Here is a 22,418-nt window from a genome sequence, read left to right on the forward strand (position 1 = left end):
AGAGCCCCACCCCCTCACCTCCTGCAGCTGAAGTAGCTCCGCCTCCAAGTTTTTCAGCTTCTTCTCGTTCTCCCTGGACTGGATGAAGATCTCCTCGCGGGATGTGCGCGACTCCTCCACCTCCCGCCACAGCTCCTTCATCTGGGCCTGTGGGGGATGGGTTGAGAGCAAGTGAGAGACTCCCCCCCGGACGCCAGGGTCCCATAATGAAGGGTAAGTTCCACTCTTGGGGCACCCGGACGCTGGGGTCCCGTAACGCAGAGCAAGCCCCACTGCTGGGGTGCCCGGATGCCAGGGTCCAATAACACAGGGTAAGCCTCGCCCCTGGGGTGCCAGGACGCCAGGATGCAGGAGGAGAACGAACAAGATACTCAAGCTCCCAGCATGCACTGCTCCCCTTCTGGCTTCCCCTGTGGCCCAGTTGGGTGCCCGATGCCCCTCCCCTAGTCCCCCAGGCTCCTCCCCCAGCCCCCAGGCCTCTCCCCCGGCCCCAAGCCACACATCCCACCTGCAGTTTGCGGAGCTGCTTGACGGCCTCTTCGCGCCCCTTGTTGGCGGCGTCGATCTGCCCCAGCACCTCCTGCAGGTCCAGCTCCAGCTTCTTCCGCGCCGCCACCACCTGGGCCCGCTGCTTCCGCTCGCCGTCCAGCTCCTGCTCCAGATCCCGCACCTGGGGGGGGGTGCAGGGGTCACCCACGGCCAGTGCCCGCCCTGCGCCCAGCAGGCACTGGCCTGCCGCCAGCCCAGCCCCCTCCCAGCCCGGCACCCCCCGGGCCGCCCCCACCTGCTTGGCGAGCAGCTTCTTCTTGTCGTCGTTGCTGTCGTCGCGGCTCTGCAGGTCCCGCTCCGTGCTGCGCCTTCATGGCCTGCAGGGTCACCTCCAGCCGCAGCTTCCCGTCCTCCGTGGCCTGCAGCTCGTCCTCCAGCTCCTCCAGCTGCGCCCGCATCTCCTGCACCTGCTGCTCCAGCGCCCGCTTCGACCGCTCCAGCTCGTGCACCTGCGGGAGGGCACGGACCAGGGTTCCCAGCATGCACTGAGCCAGCATCACCAGCAGGCACCACACCACGGCCCTCCTGGGGGCACAGCCCAGGGCTCCCAGCATGCACCGCACCACGGCCCTCCTGGGGGCACAGCCCAGAGCTCCCAGCATGCACCGCACCAGGGCCCCCAGCATTCATCGCACCAGGGCCCCCAGCATGCACCACGCCGCCGTCCCCCAGCATGCACCACGCCACGGCCCTCCCGGGGCACGGCCCCAGAGCTCCCAGCATGCACCGCACCATGGCCCTCCTGGGGGCACGGCCCAGAGCTCCCAGCATGCACCGCACCAGGGCTCCCAGCATGCACCGCACCACGGCCCTCCTGGGGGCACCGCACCAGGGCCCCCAGCATGCACCGCACCAGGGCTCCCAGCATGCACTGCGCTGCCGTCCCCAGCATGCACCGCGCCGCCGTCCCCAGCATGCACCGGGCCACGGCCCTCCCGGGGGAACGGCCCAGGGTTCCCAGCATGCACCACACCAGACTCTCAGCATACACCACACCAGGGCTCCCAGCATGCACCACACCACAGCCCTCCCGGGGGCACGGCCCAGGGTTCCCAGCATGCACCACACCAGGACTCTCAGCATACACCACACCAGGGCTCCCAGCATGCACCGCACCACGGCCCTCCCGGGGGCACGGCCCAGAGCTCCCAGCATGCACACCACGACTCCCAGCATACACACCGCACCACGGCCTCCGGAGGCACGGCCCAGAGCTCCCAGCATGCACCGCACCAGGGCTCCCAGCATGCACCATGCCATGCCCTCCCAGGTACATACAGCTGTGTTAGACCCCATACCCCTCCCAGAGCTGGGGAGAGAACCCAGGAATCCTGGCTCCCAGCCCAGGCCTCCCTCCTCGCGCCGAGGTGGGGCGGAACCCAGGCGTCCGGGTGGGGCTCCTTACGTTCTTGCCGACGTCGTCTTGGAGCTGACCAGGTCGTCCAGCTCAGCCCGGAGCTGCTTGTTCTGCCGGTCCAGCTCCTCCCGCAGCTCCAGCGACTCCTCCAGCGCCCGGGTCAGCGACAGCACCTTGGTCTCCTTCTCCCTGGCTTCGGCCTCGGCCCGGTCCCGCTCCTCCGCGTGGCGCGCCGACACCAGCTTCTCCTCCGCCAGCATCTGCCGGGGGCCAGCGCGTCAGGGGGGGCCTGGCCAGGCTGGGGGGTGGCGAAGGGAGCCCTGGCCAGGCTGGGGGCCGGAGGGAGGGTCAGGGGAGGGTGAGTAGGATTTGGAGGATCAGTGGCCGTGGAGGGTTGCTGGGTGGGGTTGGTGGGACGTGGGAGGGGAAGTCAGTGGCTGTTGGATGAGGAGGTCGGTGGATGGAGGGGAGCATGGGGGGGTTGGGATCAATGTGGGAGGAGAAGGGGGGAGGAGGATGGGGGGGAAAGCAGTGGAGGGTGGGGACAGTGGGGGGGAGTATGTGGGGGGGGATCAGCGGGGGGTGGGGCAGTATGGAGCAGCGGGGAGGGGTGGGGAGCAGCGAGGGATCGGGGGCAAGGGGCTGCGCCCTCACCTGGTCAAACTTCTTCTGCCGGCGCTCCAGGTTGCCCACGGCCTGGCGCTGCTGGCCCAGCTCCAGGCTGGCGTCGTCCAGCTCCTGCTGCAGCCGTGCCCGGGTCTTCTCCAGCTTCTCGGCCGCCTGCGCCTTCTCCTCCCAGCGCTGCCCCAGCAGCTCCAGCTCCCGGGCCGCCCGGCGCCGGGCCTCCTCCAGCGCCTCCGCCGTGCCCGCGTCCTCCTCCAACTTCCGCCGCGCCTCCACCACCTGCCGGCAGCGGGGTCAGCCGGGGCGTGGGGCCCCCCACCCTGGAGCCGGCCGGCCCCACGCGCCCCCATATCCCCTCACCCCAGAGCAGGCTGGCCCCACGCGCCCCCGGAGCCCCCCACCCTGGAGCCGGCCGGCCCCACGTGCCCCCATATCCCCTCAACCCAGACCAGCCCGGCCCCATGTGCCCCCGGAGCCCCCCACCCCGGAGCCGGCCAGCCCCATGTGCCCCCACAGCCCCCCACCCCAGAGCAGGCTGGCCGCACGCGACCCCACAGCCCCCCCCCACGGAGCCAGCCGGTCCCACGGGCCCCCGGAACCCCCCCACCCTGGAGCCGGCCGGCTCAACGTGCCCCCACAGCCCCCCATACCAGAGGCAGCCAGTCCCAGGACACACTCCCCACCCCAACCAGCAAATGGCCCTGCCCTTGGGAGATGCTGGGATGCGAGCAAGGACAGAAGAAAGAGGGGGGCCGGGGCAGGAAACACTGCACCTGCCGTGCCAAGCACACTGCAGCAGTGCTGTGCACCCTCTGTGTCCCCTTCACTGCATCCCCACACTGCACCCCGGGCACCCCTCACATAGCACCCACTGTGCCCCTCACACTGCACCAGTACTCTGCACCCACTGCGTCCCCTTCACTGCATCCCCACACTGCACCCCTGGCACCCCTCACATAGCACCCACTGTGCCCCTCACACTGCGCCAGCACTTGGCACCCACTGCGTCCCCTTCACTGCATCCCCACACTGCACCCCTGGCACCCCTCACATAGCACCCACTGTGCCCCTCACACTGCGCCAGCACTTGGCACCCACTGCATCCCCTGCACCCTCACACTGCCCCCGCGGCACCACCCACTGCTGTGCACACGGAGCCAGCTCCGTGCTGGCTGCACCCCCCTGCGCCCCGGGCCGGGCTCACCTGCTGCTGCAGGGCCTGGATCTGGCGGCTGAAGTTGGCCTTCACAGCCTCCTCCTCCTCCAGCTGCTCCAGCACGGCGCCCTTCTCCTCCTCCAGCTGCCGCACCCCGCGAGCCCAGCGCCAGCTTCTGCCGCGTCTCCTCCTGCAGCAGCTCCTGGGGCAGGGAGGGGGCGAGTCAGAGACCCTGCCGCAGGCCCCTCCCCCCCGACCCCGGGGCAGAGACCCCGCCACAGGCCCCTCCTCCCCCCGACCCCAGCAGAGACCCCGCCGCAGGCCCCTCCCCCAGCCCCTGGGACAGAGACCCCGCCGCAGGCCCCGACCCCCGATCCCGGGGCAGAGACCCCGCCGCAGGCCCCTCTCCCCCCGACCCCAGCAGAGACCCCGCCGCAGGCCCCTCCCCACCGACCCTGGGGCAGAGACCCCGCCACAGGCCCCTCTCCCCCCGACCCCAGCAGAGACCCCGCCGCAGGCCCCTCCCCCCGAGACCCCGCCGCAGGCCCCGACCCCCGATCCCGGGGCAGAGACCCCGCCGCAGGCCCCAACCCCTGACCCCAGGACAGAAACCCCGCCACAGGCCCCACCCCCCAACCAGAGACCCCGCCACAGGCCCCGCCCCCTGACCCCGGGACAGAGACCCCGCCGCAGGCCCCGACCCCCGATCCCGGGGCAGAGACCCCAGCGCAGGCCCCGCCTCCTGACCCCAGGACAGAGACCCCGCCGCAGGCCCCACCCCCCGACCAGAGACCCCGCCGCAGGCCCCTCCCACCCAACCCCAGGGCAGAGACCCTGCCGCAGGCCCCGCCCCCTGACCCCGGGACATAGACCCCGCTGCAGGCCCCTCCCCCCAACCACAGCCGCCGCCGCAGGCCCCGCCCCCACCCCCAGCCCCTGGGGCAGAGACCCCGCCTCATGCCCCTCCCCCCAACCCCAGGGCAGAGACCCCACCACAGCCCCCTGCCAGACCCCCAGGCCCAGGGGCAGAGCCGCCCTGTGCCTACCAGACACCACCCTGCCCACACCGCCCAGGCCCCGCTTCCCCGGCCCCACCCCACCGAGCTCCCCCCACCCAGGCCCCATTCCCAACCCCGTCCCCCCGCCCCGAACCACTCCCCCAACCCGGCACCTGCTGGGCTCAGCCCCTACCTGGGCGTCCTGCAGGTGGGACTCCACGCTGGCCAGCTCCTTGGCGAGCTTGGTCGTCTTCGACTCCGTGGTGCCCAGGGCCCCCGAGACACTGTCCAGCTCACTCTGCCCAGGGAAGAGGGGGGAGGGGGCTCAGCGACCCTGCTCCATGGCCCCCGTCATCCCACAGGGGTGATCGAGGCGGGGGGCAGGATACTGGGGTAGATGGGCCCGGGAGGTGATGGAGGAAGCAGGATACCAGCTTAGATGGACCCAGGGAGGGGGTGGGATACTGGGATAGATGGGCCCGGGAGGTGATGGAGGGGACAGAATCCTGGGGTAGATGGACCCAGGGGACAGGGAGGCAGCAGGATACTGGGGTAGATGGAGGGGGCAGGATCCATGGGTCCGATCCAGGGGGCAGGGAGGGGGCGGGATACCGGGGTAGATGGGCCCGTGGGTGGGATGGAGAGGGCAGGATACCAGGGGATAGATGGGTGTGGGGGTGTGATCCAGGGGGAAGGGAGGGGGCAGAATACCGGGGTAGATGGGCTCGGAGGGGTGATGGAGGGGGAGGGATACCGGGGTAGATGGAGGGGGTGGGATCCATGAGTCCGATCCAGGGGGCAGGGAGGGGGCGGGATACCGGGGTAGATGGGCCCAGAGGGGTGATGGAGGGAGTGGGATACTGGGGTAGGTGGAGGGGGCAGGAGCCATGGGTCTGATCCAGGGGGCAGGGAGGGGGCGGGATACCGGGGTAGATGGGCCCGTGGGTGTGATGGAGAGGGCAGGATACCAGGGGGTAGATGGGTGTGGGGGTGTGATCCAGGGGGAAGGGAGGGGGCAGAATACCAGGGTAGATGGAGGGGGTGGGATCCATGGGTCCGATCCAGGGGGCAGGATACCGGGGTAGATGGGCCCAGAGGGGTGATGGAGGGGATGGGATACTGGGGTAGATGGGCTCGGAGGGGTGATGGAGGGGGCGGGATACCGGGGTAGATGGGCCCAGAGGGGTGATGGAGGGGGTGGGATAACAGGGTAGATGGAGGGGGTGGGATCCATGGGTCCGATCTAGGAGGCAGGAAGGGGGCAGGATACCGGGGTAGATGGGCTTGGAGGGGTGATGGAGGGGGTGGGATAACAGGGTAGATGGAGGGAGTGGGATCCATGGGTCCGATCCAGGGGGCAGGAAGGGGGCAGGATACCGGGGTAGATGGGCTCGGAGGGGTGATGGAGGGGGTGGGATCCATGGGTCCGATCCAGGGGGCAGGGGGGGTCTCACCTGCAGCTTGCCCACGCGGTCGGCGAGCTCGGCCTTGGCTCGCTCGGCCTCGCTGGCCCGGATCTGCAGCTCCTGCACCTGCCCTTCCAGCTTCTTGCGGCGCTGGTCTGAGTCCAGCCGGGCGGCCTGCAGCCCCTTCACCTCCTGCGCCAGCTCCGCCTTCTCCCCCTCCAGCGTCTGCTTCGCCTTCTCCAGGGCGCCTTTCACCTGGGGGGGCCGAGAACCACCTCACACAGAGCTAACACCCCACAGCAGAGCCCGAGAGAGCCCAGGAGTCCGGCCTGCCAGCCCCTGCCCCCCTGCTCTCACCACTAGCCCCCACTCCCCTCCCAGAGCCAGGGAGAGAACCCAGGAGTCCGGCCTGCCAGGCCCTGCCCCCCTGCTCTTATCATTAGCCCCCACTTCCCTCACAGAGCCAGGGACAGAACCCAGGAGTCCGGGCTGCCAGCCCCTGCCCCCCTGCTCTCACCACTAGCCTCCACTTCCCTCACAGAGCCAGGGAGAGAACCCAGGAGTCCTGGCTCCCTGCCCCTGCCCGTGCTGACCCCACTGAGCTCTCCCCAGGCAGCACCGGGGGGGAGGTGGAAGGGGGGAAGGCTTGGGGAGCCCGGCATGATGGAGGTCCGGGCATGGAAGAGCAGGGGGGCTGATGCAGGGGGGACCTAGCCCCATGGAGGACCCTTCCCCTCCCGGCCCCTACCCGGCGCGACTGCTCCAGCTGCTCGGACAGCTCCTCCAGGGCGTGGGCGTGTCGCTGGCGCATCTCCACCACCTGGGCCTCGTGCACCTTCACCTCGTCCTCGATCCCCTTCTTCAGCTCGGCCACCTCCTGCTCCCGCTTCGACCTGCGGGGGGCAGCGGTGAGCCACGGGCGGGGGGCGCGCAGGGGCTACTTCTGCAGGGCCCCCTCGCCCTATGCTGAGACGTGGGGTGGGCTGGGTGCATGGGGACTTGGGTGCACGGGGATGCAGCTGGCTCTGGGGGGAGGCGGTCGGGTGTGTGGGGACGTGGCCGGCTCCCGGGGGAAGCAGACTAGGTGCGTGGGAATCCAGCTGGCTCTGGGGGGAGGTGGGCCAGGCCTGGGGACACAGCCAGCCCCAGGGCTAGACAGGCCAGGCACAGAGGGATGCGGCTGGCTCTGGGGGGAGGCTCAGAGGATGGTGCACACCAAACCCAGGGATAGGCAGGCCAGGCCCGAGGAGGCAGGGGGCTCCGGGGAGGGTGTGAGGGGATGCGGCTGGCTCTGGGGGGAGGCGAGCCAGGCCCAGGGACGTGGGCGGCTCTGGGGAAGGTGTGCGGGGATGCGGCTAGCTCTGGGGAAGGTACGCAGGGATGCGGCTGGCTCTGGGGGGAGGCGAGCCAGGCCCAGGGACGTGGGCGGCTCTGGGGAAGGTGTGCGGGGATGCGGCTGGCTCTGGGGAAGGTGCGCAGGGATGCGGCTGGCTCTGGGGAGAGGCGAGCCAGGCCCAAGGAGGCAGGCAGCTCCGGGGAAGGTGCGCGGGGATGCAGCTAGCTCTGGGGGGGAGCCGAACCAGGCCCGGGGACGCGGGCAGCACCGCACCGTAGCTCCTGCTGGGTGGCTGTGGAGTCCAGCGTATCCTCCAGCTCGGTTTTCAGGGCCTCCAGCTCCTCGCCCAGGTCCCGTCGCTGCTTCTCAGCCTTGGCGCGAGCCGCCCGCTCCGTCTCTACGTCCTCCTGCAGCTCCGTCAGCTGGGCCTGCAGCTCCCGCAGGGCCTTCAGCACCTGGTTCTTCTGGGCCGCCTCCTCCTCCAGCCTGCGGGGCAGAGAGCGGGTCAGTGCCATGGGGGGAGGGGGAGAGCGGGACAGTGCCATGGGGGGAGGGGGAGAGCGGGACAGTGCCATGGGGGGAGGGGGAGAGCGGGACAGCGCCGCGGGGGGAGGGGGGAGAGCGGGACAGCGCCGCGGGGGGGAAGGAGGAGAGCGGGTCAGCGCCGCGGGGGGGAAGGAGGAGAGCGGGTCAGCGCCGCGGGGGGGAAGGAGGAGAGCGGGTCAGCGCCGCGGGGGGGGAAGGAGGAGAGCGGGTCAGCGCCGCGGGGGGGGAAGGAGGAGAGCGGGTCAGCGCCGCGGGGGGAGGGGGAGAGAGCGGGTCAGCGCCGCGGGGGGGGGGGGAGGAGAGAGAGCGGGTCAGCGCCACGGGGGGGGGAGGAGAGAGAGCGGGTCAGTGCCACGGGGGGGGAGAGGAGAGAGAGCGGGTCAGTGCCACGGGGGGGGAGGAGAGAGAGCGGGTCAGTGCCACGGGGGGGGGGGAGGAGAGAGAGCGGGTCAGTGCCACGGGGGGGGGGGAGGAGAGAGAGCGGGTCAGCGCCGTGGGGGGAGGAGAGAGAGCGGGTCAGCGCCGTGGGGGGAGGGGGAGAGAGCGGGTCAGTGCCACGGGGGGGGGAGGAGAGAGAGCGGGTCAGTGCCACGGGGGGGAGGAGGAGAGAGAGCGGGTCAGTGTCACGGGGGGGGAGGGGGACAGAGCGGGTCAGCGCCGGGAGGGGAGGGGGGAGTGTGGGTCAGTGCCACGGGGGGGAGGAGAGAGAGCGGGTCAGCGCCGTGGGGGGAGGGGGAGAGAGCGGGTCAGTGCCGTGGGAGGGGGAGAGAGAGCGGGTCAGTGCCGCGGGGGGGAGGAGAGAGAGCGGGTCAGCGCCGGGAGGGGAGGGGGGAGTGTGGGTCAGTGCCACGGGGGGGAGGAGAGAGAGCGGGTCAGTGCCACGGGGGGGAGGAGAGAGAGCGGGTCAGTGCCACGGGGGGGAGGAGAGAGAGCGGGTCAGCGCCGTGGGGGGAGGGGGAGAGAGCGGGTCAGCGCCGCGAGGGGAGGGGGAGAGAGCGGGTCAGTGCCGCGGGGGGGCAGCCGGAGAGTAACTCCCATCCCTAACCCGGGGAGGGGGGGCAGCAGGGGGGCAGTGGCTATAGACGTGGCAGGGGGTCGGGCAGCAGGTACCTGGCAGGGGGATCCCAGTGGTGTCCCTGACCCCGGGAGGACGGAGCAGGGATCCCAGGGGAGGGACCTGGGGGGCCCCAGGCAGGAGTTGGGGGCGGATCTCTGGGGGGACCCAGCTGGGGGATGAGGAATAGGGGGGCTCTGGGGGGAGTCCAGGGGGGCACCTGGCCAGGGCGGTCTGCAGCTCGGCCTCCTTGCGGGCCAGCTGGGCCCGGAGCTCCTCCAGCTGCTGCTGCAACTCCAGCAGCTGCTCCTGCAGGTCGCTCGTCTCCCCATCCAGCCGCCGCCGCTGCTTCTCCAGCTCCTGGCGCCCCTTCTCCTCCTTCTTCAGCCGCTCTGCGGGGGGGCGGGGGGGTCAGCGAGGCCCCACCCGGCCCCCCCGGCTCAGCCCCGCGGGAATCCCTTCCCCCGCCCCCCAACACACCGCTCGACCCGCCCAGGGGTCAGCACCCCCCATCTCCCCATCCCCTGTGCCGGCCAGGGCTGCTAGGGCCTCCCCCACCCGGACGCCGGGGTCCCCCGGGGCCCATCCCCCACCCCTCACCTTCCATGTCGGCGAGGACGGCCTCGTATTTGTTGCGCAGTTTGGACAGGCTCTTCACCTTCTCCTCCTCCTCCGTCATGTGCGAGGTGAACTCCGCCAGGCGCTCCTCCATCAGCTTCCGCTCCTGGGGGGCACGGGGCGGGGGTGAGGCCGTGCCGGGGACCCACCCGCTCCCACCAACCCTCCCCGCCGGGAAAGGAACGGGGATGGACTCCAGCTAGGGCGCGGGCGGGTTCAGGGTGACGCTTCGCGGCTGGATCCGGATTCAGATCCGAATGGGTATGGAAACGCCGATTCTGACCGCGATTTAGATCACAGCACAGAGCCGGCTTCAGCTCTGGGTCACACCCCAGCTGGCGAGGTCCTGATCTGGATCACGGTTCAGATCAACCATCCCAGATTTGAGTTCAGAACTGGACTGCAAATCGGTTGAGAGTTTGGGTTCTAATTCCGATTCGTATCCAGATTAGGGGTCAGATGGGGATTTGTAATATCCCCATCTAGGCTTGGATTCAGATTCAGAGTTGCATTCACATCTTACACCTACATGAGATCTGGATCCAGATTCAGATCAAACCCAGTGCCAGATCAGGATCAGAAAATCAGATTTAGATTCAAATTCAGATACAGACCCTGTTCTGGATCTTAAATCAGATTTAAATGTGGACTATGATTCAGATTAAGATCAAAACTGTGACTAGGGGTCAGATTAAGATTAAAATCCAGATTCAAGAGTGCATTGTGATTCAGATCAAGGTCCAGATTTAAAGTGAAATCAAGATCCAGATCTGCATTAAGATCCAGTGTATGTTTGGATTCAAATTCAGATCAAGAGTCAGTTTAAGTGTGAGATTAAGAGCCAGATTCAGGGGGCAATTAAGGTGTGGACTCAAATTTAGATTAAGATTAATATACAGGTTTGAATTAAAATTCAGATTTGGAATGAGATTAAGATCTAAATTCAGATTAAGATTTAGTGTACATTTGGATTCAAATTCAGATCCAGAGTCAAATTAATATCCAGATTCAAAGTGAGATTAAAATCCAGATCCAGAATAATATCATGATCTGGATTCAAATCTAGATTAGGATTCACATGTAGGTTTAGATTAAAATTCAGATTCAGATCCAGATTAACAATTAGCGCACATTTGGATTCAAATTCAGATCCAGAGTCAGATCCGGATTCCAATTCAGCAGGAGATTAAGATCCAGAGTCCTAACCAGATTCAGATTCCATTCTAGGTGTCACGAAAAACTCAGAACCCAATTAAGTTCCAGAGTCACATCTGGATCACAATTCAGATCTCAGTTTGGGCTCAAACCCACATTCCGATCAAGACTGAGAACAGGATCCAAACTGAGGCTAAAACAAACCGACCTGGGGGCATCTCCTCCCGCCCCCATGAAGAACCCAACACCAGGGGCGGGGGCTGGCAAGGGGGCACAAAGCCCCATAGGGAGGAGGTGAAGGGTGGACTGGGCAGCGGGGACCAGACTCCCCTCCCCAGCATGCGGGGCCCACAGCCCGGGGCCCCCTCACCTTGTGCAGCTTCGAGTTCTGGTCCTCCAGCAGCAGCAAATCCTCCTCCATCTTCTTCAGCTTGGACTCCGTGGTCACCTTCTCCAGCTGCAGCTTCTGCCGAGCCGCCTCCTCTTCCTCCAGCTGCTCCTCCAGGTCCTGGGGGGCAGCGGGGTGTCAGAGGGCTTGGGGCCGGCCGTTGGCGGGGCTCAGGGCGTGGGCAGTGGGCGCGGGGCTCAGGGGTGTGGGCACTGGCGGGAATCAGGGGGTGCAGGGCTGGCCGTCGGCGGGCTCAGGGCATGGGCAGTGGGCGCGGGGCTCAGGGGTGTGGGCACTGGCGGGAATCAGGGGGCGCAGGGCTGGCCGTCGGCAGGCTCAGGGCATGGACAGTGGGCGCGGGGCTCAGGGGTGTGGGCACTGGCGGGAATCAGGGGGCGCAGGGCCGGCCGTTGGCGGGGCTCAGGGGCGTGGGCACCCGTGGAGGGCTGTGGGGTGCGGGGCTGGCTGGCAGTGGGGGCAGCACCCTCCCAAGACAGCCCAGGGAGAGAGGCGCCAGTCCCAGAACAGCCTCACAAGCCGGGTGGGAGAGGGCCCCCTTCCCGATCCCGGCTCTGGGATGGGAGTGGGGTCTAGTGGTTAGTACAGGGGTGGGGGCTGGGAACTAGGACTCCTGGGTTCCATTCCAAGCTCTGGGATGGGAGAATTGGGAATATTGGTTAGAGCAGGAGGGATTGGGAGCCAGGACTCCTGGGTTCTCTCCTGGCTCTGGGAGGGGAGTGGGGCCTAGTGGTTAGAGCAGGGGGGCTGGGAGCCAGGACTCCTGGGTTGACTCCTGGGTTCTCTCCTGACTCTGGGAGGGGAGTGGTGCCTAGTGGTTAGAGCAGGGGGCTGGGAGCCAGGACTCCTGGGTTCTCTCCTGGCTCTGGGAGGGGAGTGGGGCCTAGTGGTTAGAGCAGGGGGCTGGGAGCCAGGACTCCTGGGTTCTCTCCTGGCTCTGGGAGGGGAGTGGGGCCTAGTGGTTAGAGCAGGGGGCTGGGAGCCAGGACTCCTGGGTTCTCTCCTGGCTCTGGGAGAAGACGTGGGATGCCAGCCGAGCCCCATGGGGTGGCCCGGACATGCCAGTTGGGCTGTGCCCCTCGGGCCATAGCACCGCCAGGGGTCCCCCCCCCCCTCGTCCCCTGGTACCTGAATGTGCTGCTGCATCTTCTTCTTGTCGGTGTGCAGCTGCTGACAGCGCTCCTCCTCCTCCTCCACCCGCCCCTCCAGCTCGTGCAGGATCTCCTCCAGCTCCTGCTTCTTGGTGGCCAGGCGCGCCCGCAGCTCCTCCGCCTCGGCGAACAGCTCCGTCTCCGCCTGCAGCTGCTCCGCCAGGATCGCCTTCTCCTCCGCCAGCTGCGGGGCACGGCGGGCTAGTGCGCTGGGAGCCAGGACGCCTGGGTTCTCTCCCCAGCTCCCAGAGGGGAGGGGGGGCTAGTGCTTAGAGCAGGGGGGCTGGGAGCCAGGACTCCTGGGTTCTCTCCCCAGCTCCCAGAGTGGAGGGGGGCTAGTGCTTAGAGCAGGGGGGCTGGGAGCCAGGACTCCTGGGTTCTCTCCCCAGCTCCCAGAGTGGAGGGGGGCTAGTGCTTAGAGCAGGGGGGCTGGGAGCCAGGACTCCTGGGTTCTCTCCCCAGCTCCCAGAGTGGAGGGGGGCTAGTGCTTAGAGCAGGGGGCTGGGAGCCAGGACTCCTGGGTTCTCTCCCCAGCTCCCAGAGTGGAGGGGGGGCAGTGCTTAGAGCACAGGGGCTGGGAGCCAGGACTCCTGGGTTCTCTCCCCGGCTCTGGGAGGGGAGTCGGGGTTAGTGGGCTGGGAGCCAGGATTCCTGGGTTCTCTCCCCAGCTCCCAGAGGGGAGGGGGGGCTAGTGCTTAGAGAAGGGGGGGCTTGGAGCCAGGTCGCCTGGGTTCTATCCCCAGCTCCTGGGGGGCGGGGGGCTAGTGGACTGAGGCAGCTGGGAACCAGGACTCCTGGGTTCTCTCCCCAGCTCTCGGGGGTGGGGGGAGCTAGTGCACTGGGGGGGGAGGGGGGCTGGGAGCCAGGACTCCTGGGTTCTCTCCCCGGCTCACGGAGGGGAGTGGGGGGCAGGAGTCGGGCCCCTACCCGGTCCCTCGCTCCCCCCCCCACCTCACCTGCTGGTATTTGCTCTCCAGCTCCCGGAGCTCACTCTGGGTTTTCACGTGTTGATCCTGCACCTTCTGCAGCTCCACGGCCTTGGCCTGCATCACCTCGTCCTGCCGCGTCACCTGCAGCAGCGGCTTCACCTGCCGGGGGGGGGGGGGACAATGGGGGGGTGACTCCAGGGTGACCCTGACCCCTGGCCTTGGAGCCCGGCTCCCCACCCCCACCGCTGCCCCCAGCCTTGCTCCTGAGAGCGGACCCCCCACCCCCACCTCACCGGGGCCTGTGCCCCCCTCCCTGGGACCTGCACCCCACCCCCACCCTGACATCCCCACCCCCACCCCCCCCAGGGCCTGCACCCCACCCCCACCCCGACATCCCCACCCCCACCTCACCAGGGCCTGCGCCGCTCTCCCACCCTGACATCCCCACCCCCACCTCTCCGGGGCCTGCACCCCACCCCCACCCCGACATCCCCACCCCCGCCTCCCCGGGGCCTGCACCCCACCCCCACTCCAACATCCCCACCCCCACCTCACCAGGGCCTGCGCCGCCCTCCCACCCTGACATCCCCACCCCCACCCCCCCGGGGCCTGCACCCCACCCCCACCCCGACATCCCCACCCCCACCTCACCAGGGCCTGCGCCGCCCTCCCACCCTGACATCCCCACCCCCGCCTCCCCGGGGCCTGCACCCCACCCCCACTCCAACATCCCCACCCCCACCTCACCAGGGCCTGCGCCGCCCTCCCACCCTGACATCCCCACCCCACCCCCACCCCGACATCCCCACCCCCACCTCACCAGGGCCTGCGCCGCCCTCCCACCCTGACATCCCCACCCCCGCCTCCCCGGGTCCTGCGCCCCACCCCCACCCCGACATCCCCACCCCCGCCTCCCCGGGGCCTGCGCCCCACCCCCACCCCGACATCCCCACCCCCGCCTCCCCGGGGCCTGCGCCCCACCCCCACCCCGACATCCCCACCCCCGCCTCCCCGGGGCCTGCGCCCCACCCCCACCCCGACATCCCCACCCCCGCCTCCCCGGGGCCTGCGCCCCACCCCCACCCCGACATCCCCACCCCCGCCTCCCCGGGGCCTGCGCCCCACCCCCACCCCGACATCCCCACCCCCGCCTCCCCGGGGCCTGCGCGTCATCCACCCCCGCCTCCCCAGGGCCTGGGCCCCCCCACACCCATTATCCCTCCAGCCCCCCAAGCTCTGAGCCCCGCCCAGCCCCCACCTTGGTGAAGAGGCGCCACCACTGCCAGTGGCGGAGTTTGAGGTAGGCGGCGCAGTTCCGCTGCATCACCCGGAGGGCGCTCATCTGCTGCTGCTTCTTCATGAACGCCCTGCGAGGGGGGGGGGGCAGCCAGTCAGCCCGGACGCCTGGGTTCTCTCACTGCTCCGGGAGGGGAGTGGGGGCTAGTGGGGGGGGCTGGGAGCCAGGACTCCTGGGTTCTCTCCCCGGCTCTGGGAGGGGAGCGGGGTCTAGTGGTTAGAGCAGGGCGGGCTGGAAGCCAGGACCTTTCCCTTCACAGCCCTGGGATGTGGGGCCCCACCCACCCCTAGCCAAGCCCCACCCACCAGTCCCCCGACCCCTGTTCGGTCCCAGCAGTGGGTATTGCCCTGGCCCAGCGCTCCCCCCCAGAGCTGCACGCATGCCCCCCCCACCCCGGCACTCACTTGCGGGCCAGGTACCCGCGTGCGGCGGCCTGGAAGGAGACGATGATGTCGGTGATCTTGAGGTCCCGCTCCTCCTCCAGGTGGGCCAGCACCCCCGCCCGGAAGAAAATCTTGCTCTGGCCGATGCGGTACAAGTTGGCGTCGAGCTCCAGGGCCTTGATCTGGGGCAGAGGAGAGGGAGGGGTTAGTGAGGGGGGCCGGAGCTCCCCACCTGGCCAGGGTCCTCCCCACGCAGCATCCGCCCAGCAGGGCAAAGTCCTCGGGGGGGGGGGGTGGAGGTTTGGGGGCGACGAAGGCGGTGGAGCGATGGAAGGGTAGATGGGGGGTGTAGGGGGATAGGGGGTCAGGGATGGGGAGGTGGCTGACGGGGTGGGTGTGATGGGGCTGGAGAGTTCAGGGGGTCCGTAGAGGGATGGCTGGGAGAGGGGATGGGTAGGGGGAGGTGGGGGGGATGGCTGGGAGGGGCGGTGGGAGGGGTGGATGGTGGGGGAAGGTGAATGGCTGGGGGATGGTTGGGGGGGTGGGGGGACGGTGAGGTGGATGTGGGGGTGGAGATGAGGGGGGTGGGGGGATGGGAAGGCAGATGGGGGGATGGCTGGGAGGGAGGTTGGGGCAATGAGGAGGTGGATGGGGGGATGGCTGGGGAGTGGGGGGCTGGCGATGAGGGGGGTGGGGCAAGGAAGAACCCGGGGACAGGTGCCGGGGGCAGGAAACTCAAGGTTGTGGGTCCCAGCCCCACTGCCTCCCACTGCTGACGCCCCCCGAGTCTGGGTTGCTCCCAGCGTGGGGGCCAATCCCCAGGGTGGGTGGGGTCTGCCGCTCAGAGCCCCTCCCCCTGGGCAGGCCCCGCCCCCGCCCCGTACCATGCGCTCGCAGGCCTGTTTCCCGTCCATGAAGCCCTTGGGGATGGCGTTGGATGTCAGGATCTCGTACCTGCAGGGGGGAGGGGAGAACACAGGTCAGAGGTCACACAGCCCCTTCCCCCCACGCCCGTCCAGAGCAACCACTGGTGGGATACCGGGGTAGATGGGCCCAGGGTGGACGGGGAGGCGGGATACCGGGGTAGATGGGGCCGGGGGAGGCGGGATACCGCGGTAGATGGGGCCGGGGGGGAGGCGGGATACCGCGGTAGATGGGGCCGGGGGGGAGGCGGGATACCGGGGTAGATGGGCCCGGGGGGGAGGCGGGAGGTGGGATACGGGGTAGATGGGCCTGGGGGCCGGGGGAGGCGGGATACCGGGGTAGATGGGGCCAGGGGAGGCGGGATACTGGGGTAGATGGCTCCGGGGGAGGTGGGATACCGGGGTAGATTGGCCCAGGGTGGACGAGGGAGGCAGGATACAGGGGGAGATGGGCCTGGAGGCCGGGGGAGGCGGGATACCAGGGTAGATGGGGCCGGGGGAGGCGGGATACCGGGGTAGATGGGGCCGGGGGAGGCGGGATACTGGGGTAGATGGGGCCGGGGTGGACGAGGGAGGCAGGATACAGGGGGAGATGGGCCTGGAGGCCGGGGGAGGCGGGATACCGGGGTAGATGGGGCCGGGGGAGGGGGGATACCGGGGTAGATGGGGCCGGGGGAGGGGGGATACCGGGGTAGATGGGGCCGGGGGAGGCGGGATACCGGGGTAGATTGGCCCAGGGTGGACGAGGGAGGCAGGATACAGGGGGAGATGGGCCTGGAGGCTGGGGGAGGCGGGATACCGGGGTAGATGGGGCCGGGGGAGGCGGGATACCGGGGTAGATGGGGCCGGGGGAGGGGGGATACCAGGGTAGATGGGCCTGGAGAGGCGGGATACCGGGGTAGATGGGGCCGGGGGAGGCGGGATACCGGGGTAGATGGGGCCGGGGACCGGGGGAGGCGGGATACCGGGATAGGTGGACCCGGGGACCAGGGGAGGCGGGATACCGGGATAGGTGGACCCGGGGGAGGCGGGATACTGGGACAGGTGGACCCGGGGACCAGGGGAGGCGGGATACCGGGGTAGATGGGGCCTGGGGGAGGCGGGATACCGGAGTAGGTGGACCCGGGGACCAGGGGAGGCGGGATACCGGGGTAGATGGGGCCGGGGGAGGCGGGATACCGGGGTAGGTGGACCCGGGGACCAGGGGAGGCGGGATACCGGGGTAGATGGGGCCTGGGGGAGGCGGGATACCGGGGTAGATGGGGCCGGGGGAGGCGGGATACCGGGGTAGGTGGACCCGGGGACCAGGGGAGGCGGGATACCGGGGTAGATGGGGCCGGGGGAGGCGGGATACCGGGGTAGATGGGCCCGGGGACCGGGGGAGGCGGGATACCGGGGTAGATGGGCCCGGGGACCAGGGGAGGCGGGATACCGGGGTAGATGGGGCCTGGGGGAGGCGGGATACCGGAGTAGGTGGACCCGGGGACCAGGGGAGGCGGGATACCGGGGTAGATGGGGCCGGGGGAGGCGGGATACCGGGGTAGGTGGACCCGGGGACCAGGGGAGGCGGGATACCGGGGTAGATGGGGCCTGGGGGAGGCGGGATACCGGGGTAGATGGGGCCGGGGGAGGCGGGATACCGGGGTAGGTGGACCCGGGGACCAGGGGAGGCGGGATACCGGGGTAGATGGGGCCGGGGGAGGCGGGATACCGGGGTAGGTGGACCCGGGGACCAGGGGAGGCGGGATACCGGGGTAGATGGGGCCGGGGGAGGCGGGATACCGGGGTAGATGGGCCCGGGGACCGGGGGAGGCGGGATACCGGGGTAGATGGGGCCGGGGGAGGCGGGATACCGGGGTAGATGGGCCCGGGGACCGGGGGAGGCGGGATACCGGGGTAGGTGGACCCGGGGGAGGTGGGATACCGGGACAGGTGAACCCAGGGGAGGTGGGATACCGGGACAGGCAGGTGAACCCGGGGGAGGTGGGATACCGGGACAGGCAGGTGAACCCGGGGGCCGGGGGAGGTGGGATACCGGGACAGGTGAACCCGGGGGAGGTGGGATACCGGGACAGGCAGGTGAACCCGGGGGAGGCGGGATACCGGGACAGGCAGGTGAACCCGGGGGAGGCGGGATACCGGGACAGGTGGACCCAGGGGGTACCTCTGGCGGAACTCCTGGAAGATGATGCGGTTGGGGAAGCCCTGGCGGCAGATGCGGATGCCCTCCAGCACGCCGTTGCAGCGCAGCTGGTCCAGCACCAGGTGGGGCTCCAGTTTCCCAGCCTGCGGGAGGGAGCGTCAGAGCCCAGGGAAGGGGGGGGGCACTCGTGCGGCGCACCAGGGCTGGCACGCCAGAGCTCCCGGCCCCTCGCACCCACACACTGCCCCTCCACCACCCAGGGGCACCGCGCCAACGCAGGCTGCAGCCGTGCACACCAACCGGGGCAGCTGCCCGCCCACCCGAGTCTGCTTGTTTGCATGCCCACCCCAGGCTGGCACTACACACCCTCGGCCATGCTCATGCTCGCTGGCCCTTGTCCCTTCACACTTCCACACACACCCACGGCACACTCGTGCCAGCCTTGCAGAAGCCCCTTCATCAGCCCACTCTCGCACGCCTTCCCTTGTGCACAACGGCTGACCCCGGCTCTCACGGGGACACATGTGTTGCGGATTGTGGGGGAGTTAGGGCCCTGCACCCCTCTTCCCGAGATTCACTGCGACTCTCAGCCAGCCAGTAAAGCAGAAGGTTTATTCAAGGACAGGAACACAGTCTCAAGCAGAGCGTGTAGGTACGACCAGACCCCCCTCAATTAGGTCCCTCTGGGAGGTTCAGGGAGCTTAGACCCCAGCTTGGGGTTCCCTGCGTTGCACCACCCAGCCCAAACTGAAACTAAACTCCCAGCCCCTCCCGCTGCTCCTCTCCTTTGTTCAGTCTCCCGGGCAGAAGGTGTTAATTCTCCCCACCCCCTCCTGGCTCAGGTTACAGCTCAGGTAGCTCCCTTCAAGGGAAGTCCCACATCCCCACTGCAACCCCCCTGCAACATTCCCAGGTCAAATCTGCCCTGCTCCCTGCTCCGTCACAACATGCTCCTTCATTTCTGTGTGTGTGCACGTGAGGATACATGGGGAGTGGTGCACGCCCAGCAAGGGCACGAGCACCTTCATATGTGTGCACACTTGCTCACTCTCACTGCAACACACGCTTCCTCGGAGGCTGATGGTGCTTGCACAGTTTTGCACTCACATGCCATATCACACAGCAGTTCACACTTCTCCCGACGTTGAAAGCACTTGCACAATTTTTGCACACTCAATTGCTTTTGCACAGCCGTTCACAATTCCATGTATGAAAGCACTTGCACTGTTTAGCGCACTCATTCTCACCTGGCTGTTCACACTTCCACATATGCTGATGGTGTTCACAAAGCTTTGCACACTCACGCTTGCTCCTGCATGGCAAGTCACACTGCCCAGCATGGACAAGGTCACAGAGATTCACATTTCCCTGCACACATAATGGCACTTGCACAATTTTGCACGCAAGCTTGTTCTTGCACAGCTATTCACCCTCCCCTGCAGGGACACTAGAGCTCACCCAGTTTTGCACACTTGCTCTCACATGACGGTTCACACTTCCCCACATGCTGACGGTGCTTGCATGGTTTTGCACACTCACACTCGATCTTGCATGGTAGTTTTCACTGCCTCACATGAGCAACGCCACTTTTGCACACTCACATTGGGGCTCTCACCACAGTTCACATTTCCTCACAGGCACAATGGCGACTGCATGATTTTGTGATCACTCTCACACAGCCAGTCACACTCCGTGCATGAAATTGGCACTCAAAATTTTTCACACTCACACCCGCATGGCCATTCACATGCACCTGCATGAACAATGATACACTGTTTTGCACACACACACACTTGCTCTTCCATGGCAGGTCACACTGCCCTCTATGAACGATGCCACATGTGCACACTCACATTTGCTCTCGCACAGTGGTTCACATTTCCCCACACACACTATGACACTCGCACAATTGTGTGCTCACACTTGCTCTCACACGGCCATTCAGTCTCACCTGCAGGGACAACGGTGCTCACCCAGCTTTGCACACACACAGACCGAACTCTCACATTCAGTTCACACGTCCCCATGCTGTCGCACAGCCGGTCACACTTCCCCACATGCACAATGGCCCTTGCACGATTGTGCACATTCCCACTCACTCTCGCACGGCCATTCCCACTCCCCTGCACAAACAATGCCGCTCCCCCAGCTTTGCACACTCCCCCTTGCTCTTGCACGACGGGTCCCCTGCCCCCGCTTGCCCGATTCGGCCCCCTTGCTCCCATTGCCGTTCCCACTTCCCCACGAGTGCCACACCCCACCCTGGCGGGGCAACTGGCCCTTCCCCTTGTGCCCCCTCGCACGCCCAGCTGACACCAGGGCCTGATGGCTCACCCGCTTCTCGTGGTTGGGGATGATGCAGCGCACAAAGTTGGGGTTGGTGTTGCGCAGGGTGGCCATGAGTTTGGCCAGCGACTCCTTGTAGAGCTGGCCCACGGTGCGGAACATCCCCTTCTTGGTCTTGTAAGAGGGCCCAAAAGCCACGTCCCCCATGCCGCTCACCTGGTCCAGGCCCACGATCCGGTCCACTGCGGGCGAGGGGGCGGGGTCAGCCGGGAGCCCCCTCCCATCCCTGGAACCCCCGCCCCTCGCTGGGAGAGGTGGGGCTGGGGTAGTGGGGAACCCCCCCCCCCCAGCCAGCACCCCACTGTGTCCCCCACTGGGAGAGGTGGGGCTGGGGTAGTGGGGAACCCCCCACCCACAGCCAGCGCCCCACAGTGCCCCCTGCTGGGAGAGGTGGGGCTGGGGTAGTGGAGAACCCCCCCACACACATCCAGCACCCCACAGTGCCCCCCCAAGGAGAGGTGGGGCTGGGGTAGTGGGAGCTCCCCCTTGCTGTAGCAGGCAAAGGGCCCTGAATGGATGGAGGAAGCAGACAGATGAGTCAAGGGGTGAAGGAGGAACGGCCCTTATCCACCCCACCCCGCACCGCTGACCTGACAAAGGGCCGGCTGGGGGGCCACTGCCTGGTGGGAGAGGGGGTCTGGCTAGATGGGCCCTGATCCCCCTCCCTGGGACTTAGCCATCGCGGCAAGGCGGGGATCTGCCCCAGGGCTCAGCGATCTTAGCAGGGGGGCAGCCCAGGCTGGGGGGGTGATGTGAGGGGGGGCGGGTGATGTGAGGGAGGGCGAGTTAGGGGGGCTGATGTGGGGGGGCGGGGAACATGGACGTACTTTCACCTTGGCCTGGGGACACCCCGGCGTAGCTGTCAAAGAAATAAACCTTCTGGATGTTCCCGATCTCTGGAGAGGCCGACGCAGGGGTCGGGGGGAGGTGAGGGGGATGGGAGGGGGGGTTAGACAGACAGACAGAGAGATCAAGGACAGACGGACGGACAGAAAAATCAAGGACAGACGGGGCCAGGCCCAGAGGGCAGAGAACACAGCAGAACAGCGAGAGCCAGTTAGTTACAGCACCAAAGGGGTTAATGGGGGGGAGAAATCATCACGGGGGGGGGTGAGGTAAATGGGGGGAATCATCCCAGCAGCCCCCAGCCCCGAGGCCAGCAGAATGCGGGGGGCAGGGAGAAGAGGTCAAGAATTAGTGGATGCTACTGGGGGGGTCAGAGAGGTCAGGGGAGGGGGAGTCGGTGCCAGGGGGTGTTAGCGACCCCCCCCCAGTTATTTACAGTGGGCTTTGCTTTGAGTCTCCTGATTCCTGGAGAGTGAGTGTTGGGGGACAGGTGGGGTTAGTGGCTGGGGGCTGTCGGGGGGGCACAAAGGGCCAGTGGCTGGGGCTGTCTGTGGGGGACCGGGGGGTGCACAGAGGTGCTGTGCCGGGGGGGGGAGGTCTGTGGGGGCAGTGGGAGGCAGTGGCTGGGGTTGTCTGTGGGGGACCGGGGGGTGCACAGTGGTGCTGTGCCGGGGGGTGGTTTGGGGGGACCTGGGGGGGTGCAGGGAGCTGCTGTGACTGAGGCAGTAGAAGAAGGGAGCAGACAGTGGCTCCGTGGGGAGAGTGAGGGTGTTTCCCCGCCACAACCCCACCCCCTCACCCCACCCTACCGTCCTTCCAGAGCTCGGCGGTGAAGCGCTCCGCGCTCTGGTGCAGCAGGGTGGCCACATTGTCGTTCAGCGGGTCCATGTTCTTCATCAGCCACTCGTCCGCCTTGTAATCCACCTGTGTGGGGGGGGGGGGCGCATGGGTCAGGGGGAGGCACCCCAGCCCCTACAGCCCGACAAGCTGGGGCCTGTGGGACTCCCTGCCACTTGACAACCTGGCGGGTTTAAAACCACAGCCGGGAGGGAGAGGGGGGGCGACACAGGACTGGGGGAGTAAACTGAGCGGGACGACACACAGCGAATGGGAGCCAGGACTCCTGGGTTCTCTCCCCGGCCATGGGAGGGGAGTGGGCAGCGTAACAGCGAGCTAGGCCTGGGGCCATTTGAGT

At 67.8% G+C, this 22,418-nt stretch overlaps 1 protein-coding gene across 1 annotated transcript in view; it reads right to left on the reverse strand.

The window, feature by feature from the left end:
• LOC101951755 (myosin-10-like) overlaps positions 1-22,418 on the reverse strand; it is a 34,770-nt gene that overhangs the window by 6,359 nt on the left and 5,993 nt on the right. Inside the window, 24 exon segments of the mRNA XM_065570908.1 lie at positions 19-147; positions 509-670; positions 785-847; positions 849-998; positions 1,955-1,974; positions 1,977-2,166; positions 2,561-2,809; positions 3,735-3,839; positions 3,841-3,888; positions 4,878-4,982; positions 6,139-6,345; positions 6,839-6,983; positions 7,700-7,912; positions 9,247-9,418; positions 9,627-9,750; positions 11,170-11,307; positions 12,334-12,540; positions 13,313-13,444; positions 14,544-14,652; positions 14,987-15,147; positions 15,850-15,919; positions 18,053-18,174; positions 20,366-20,559; positions 22,033-22,147. Coding sequence (XP_065426980.1) covers positions 19-147; positions 509-670; positions 785-847; positions 849-998; positions 1,955-1,974; positions 1,977-2,166; positions 2,561-2,809; positions 3,735-3,839; positions 3,841-3,888; positions 4,878-4,982; positions 6,139-6,345; positions 6,839-6,983; positions 7,700-7,912; positions 9,247-9,418; positions 9,627-9,750; positions 11,170-11,307; positions 12,334-12,540; positions 13,313-13,444; positions 14,544-14,652; positions 14,987-15,147; positions 15,850-15,919; positions 18,053-18,174; positions 20,366-20,559; positions 22,033-22,147 — 3,330 coding nt within the window.

Source organism: Chrysemys picta, chromosome 17 (assembly GCF_011386835.1).
Source record: "Chrysemys picta bellii isolate R12L10 chromosome 17, ASM1138683v2, whole genome shotgun sequence".
NCBI classification, from domain to species: domain Eukaryota; kingdom Metazoa; phylum Chordata; order Testudines; family Emydidae; genus Chrysemys; species Chrysemys picta.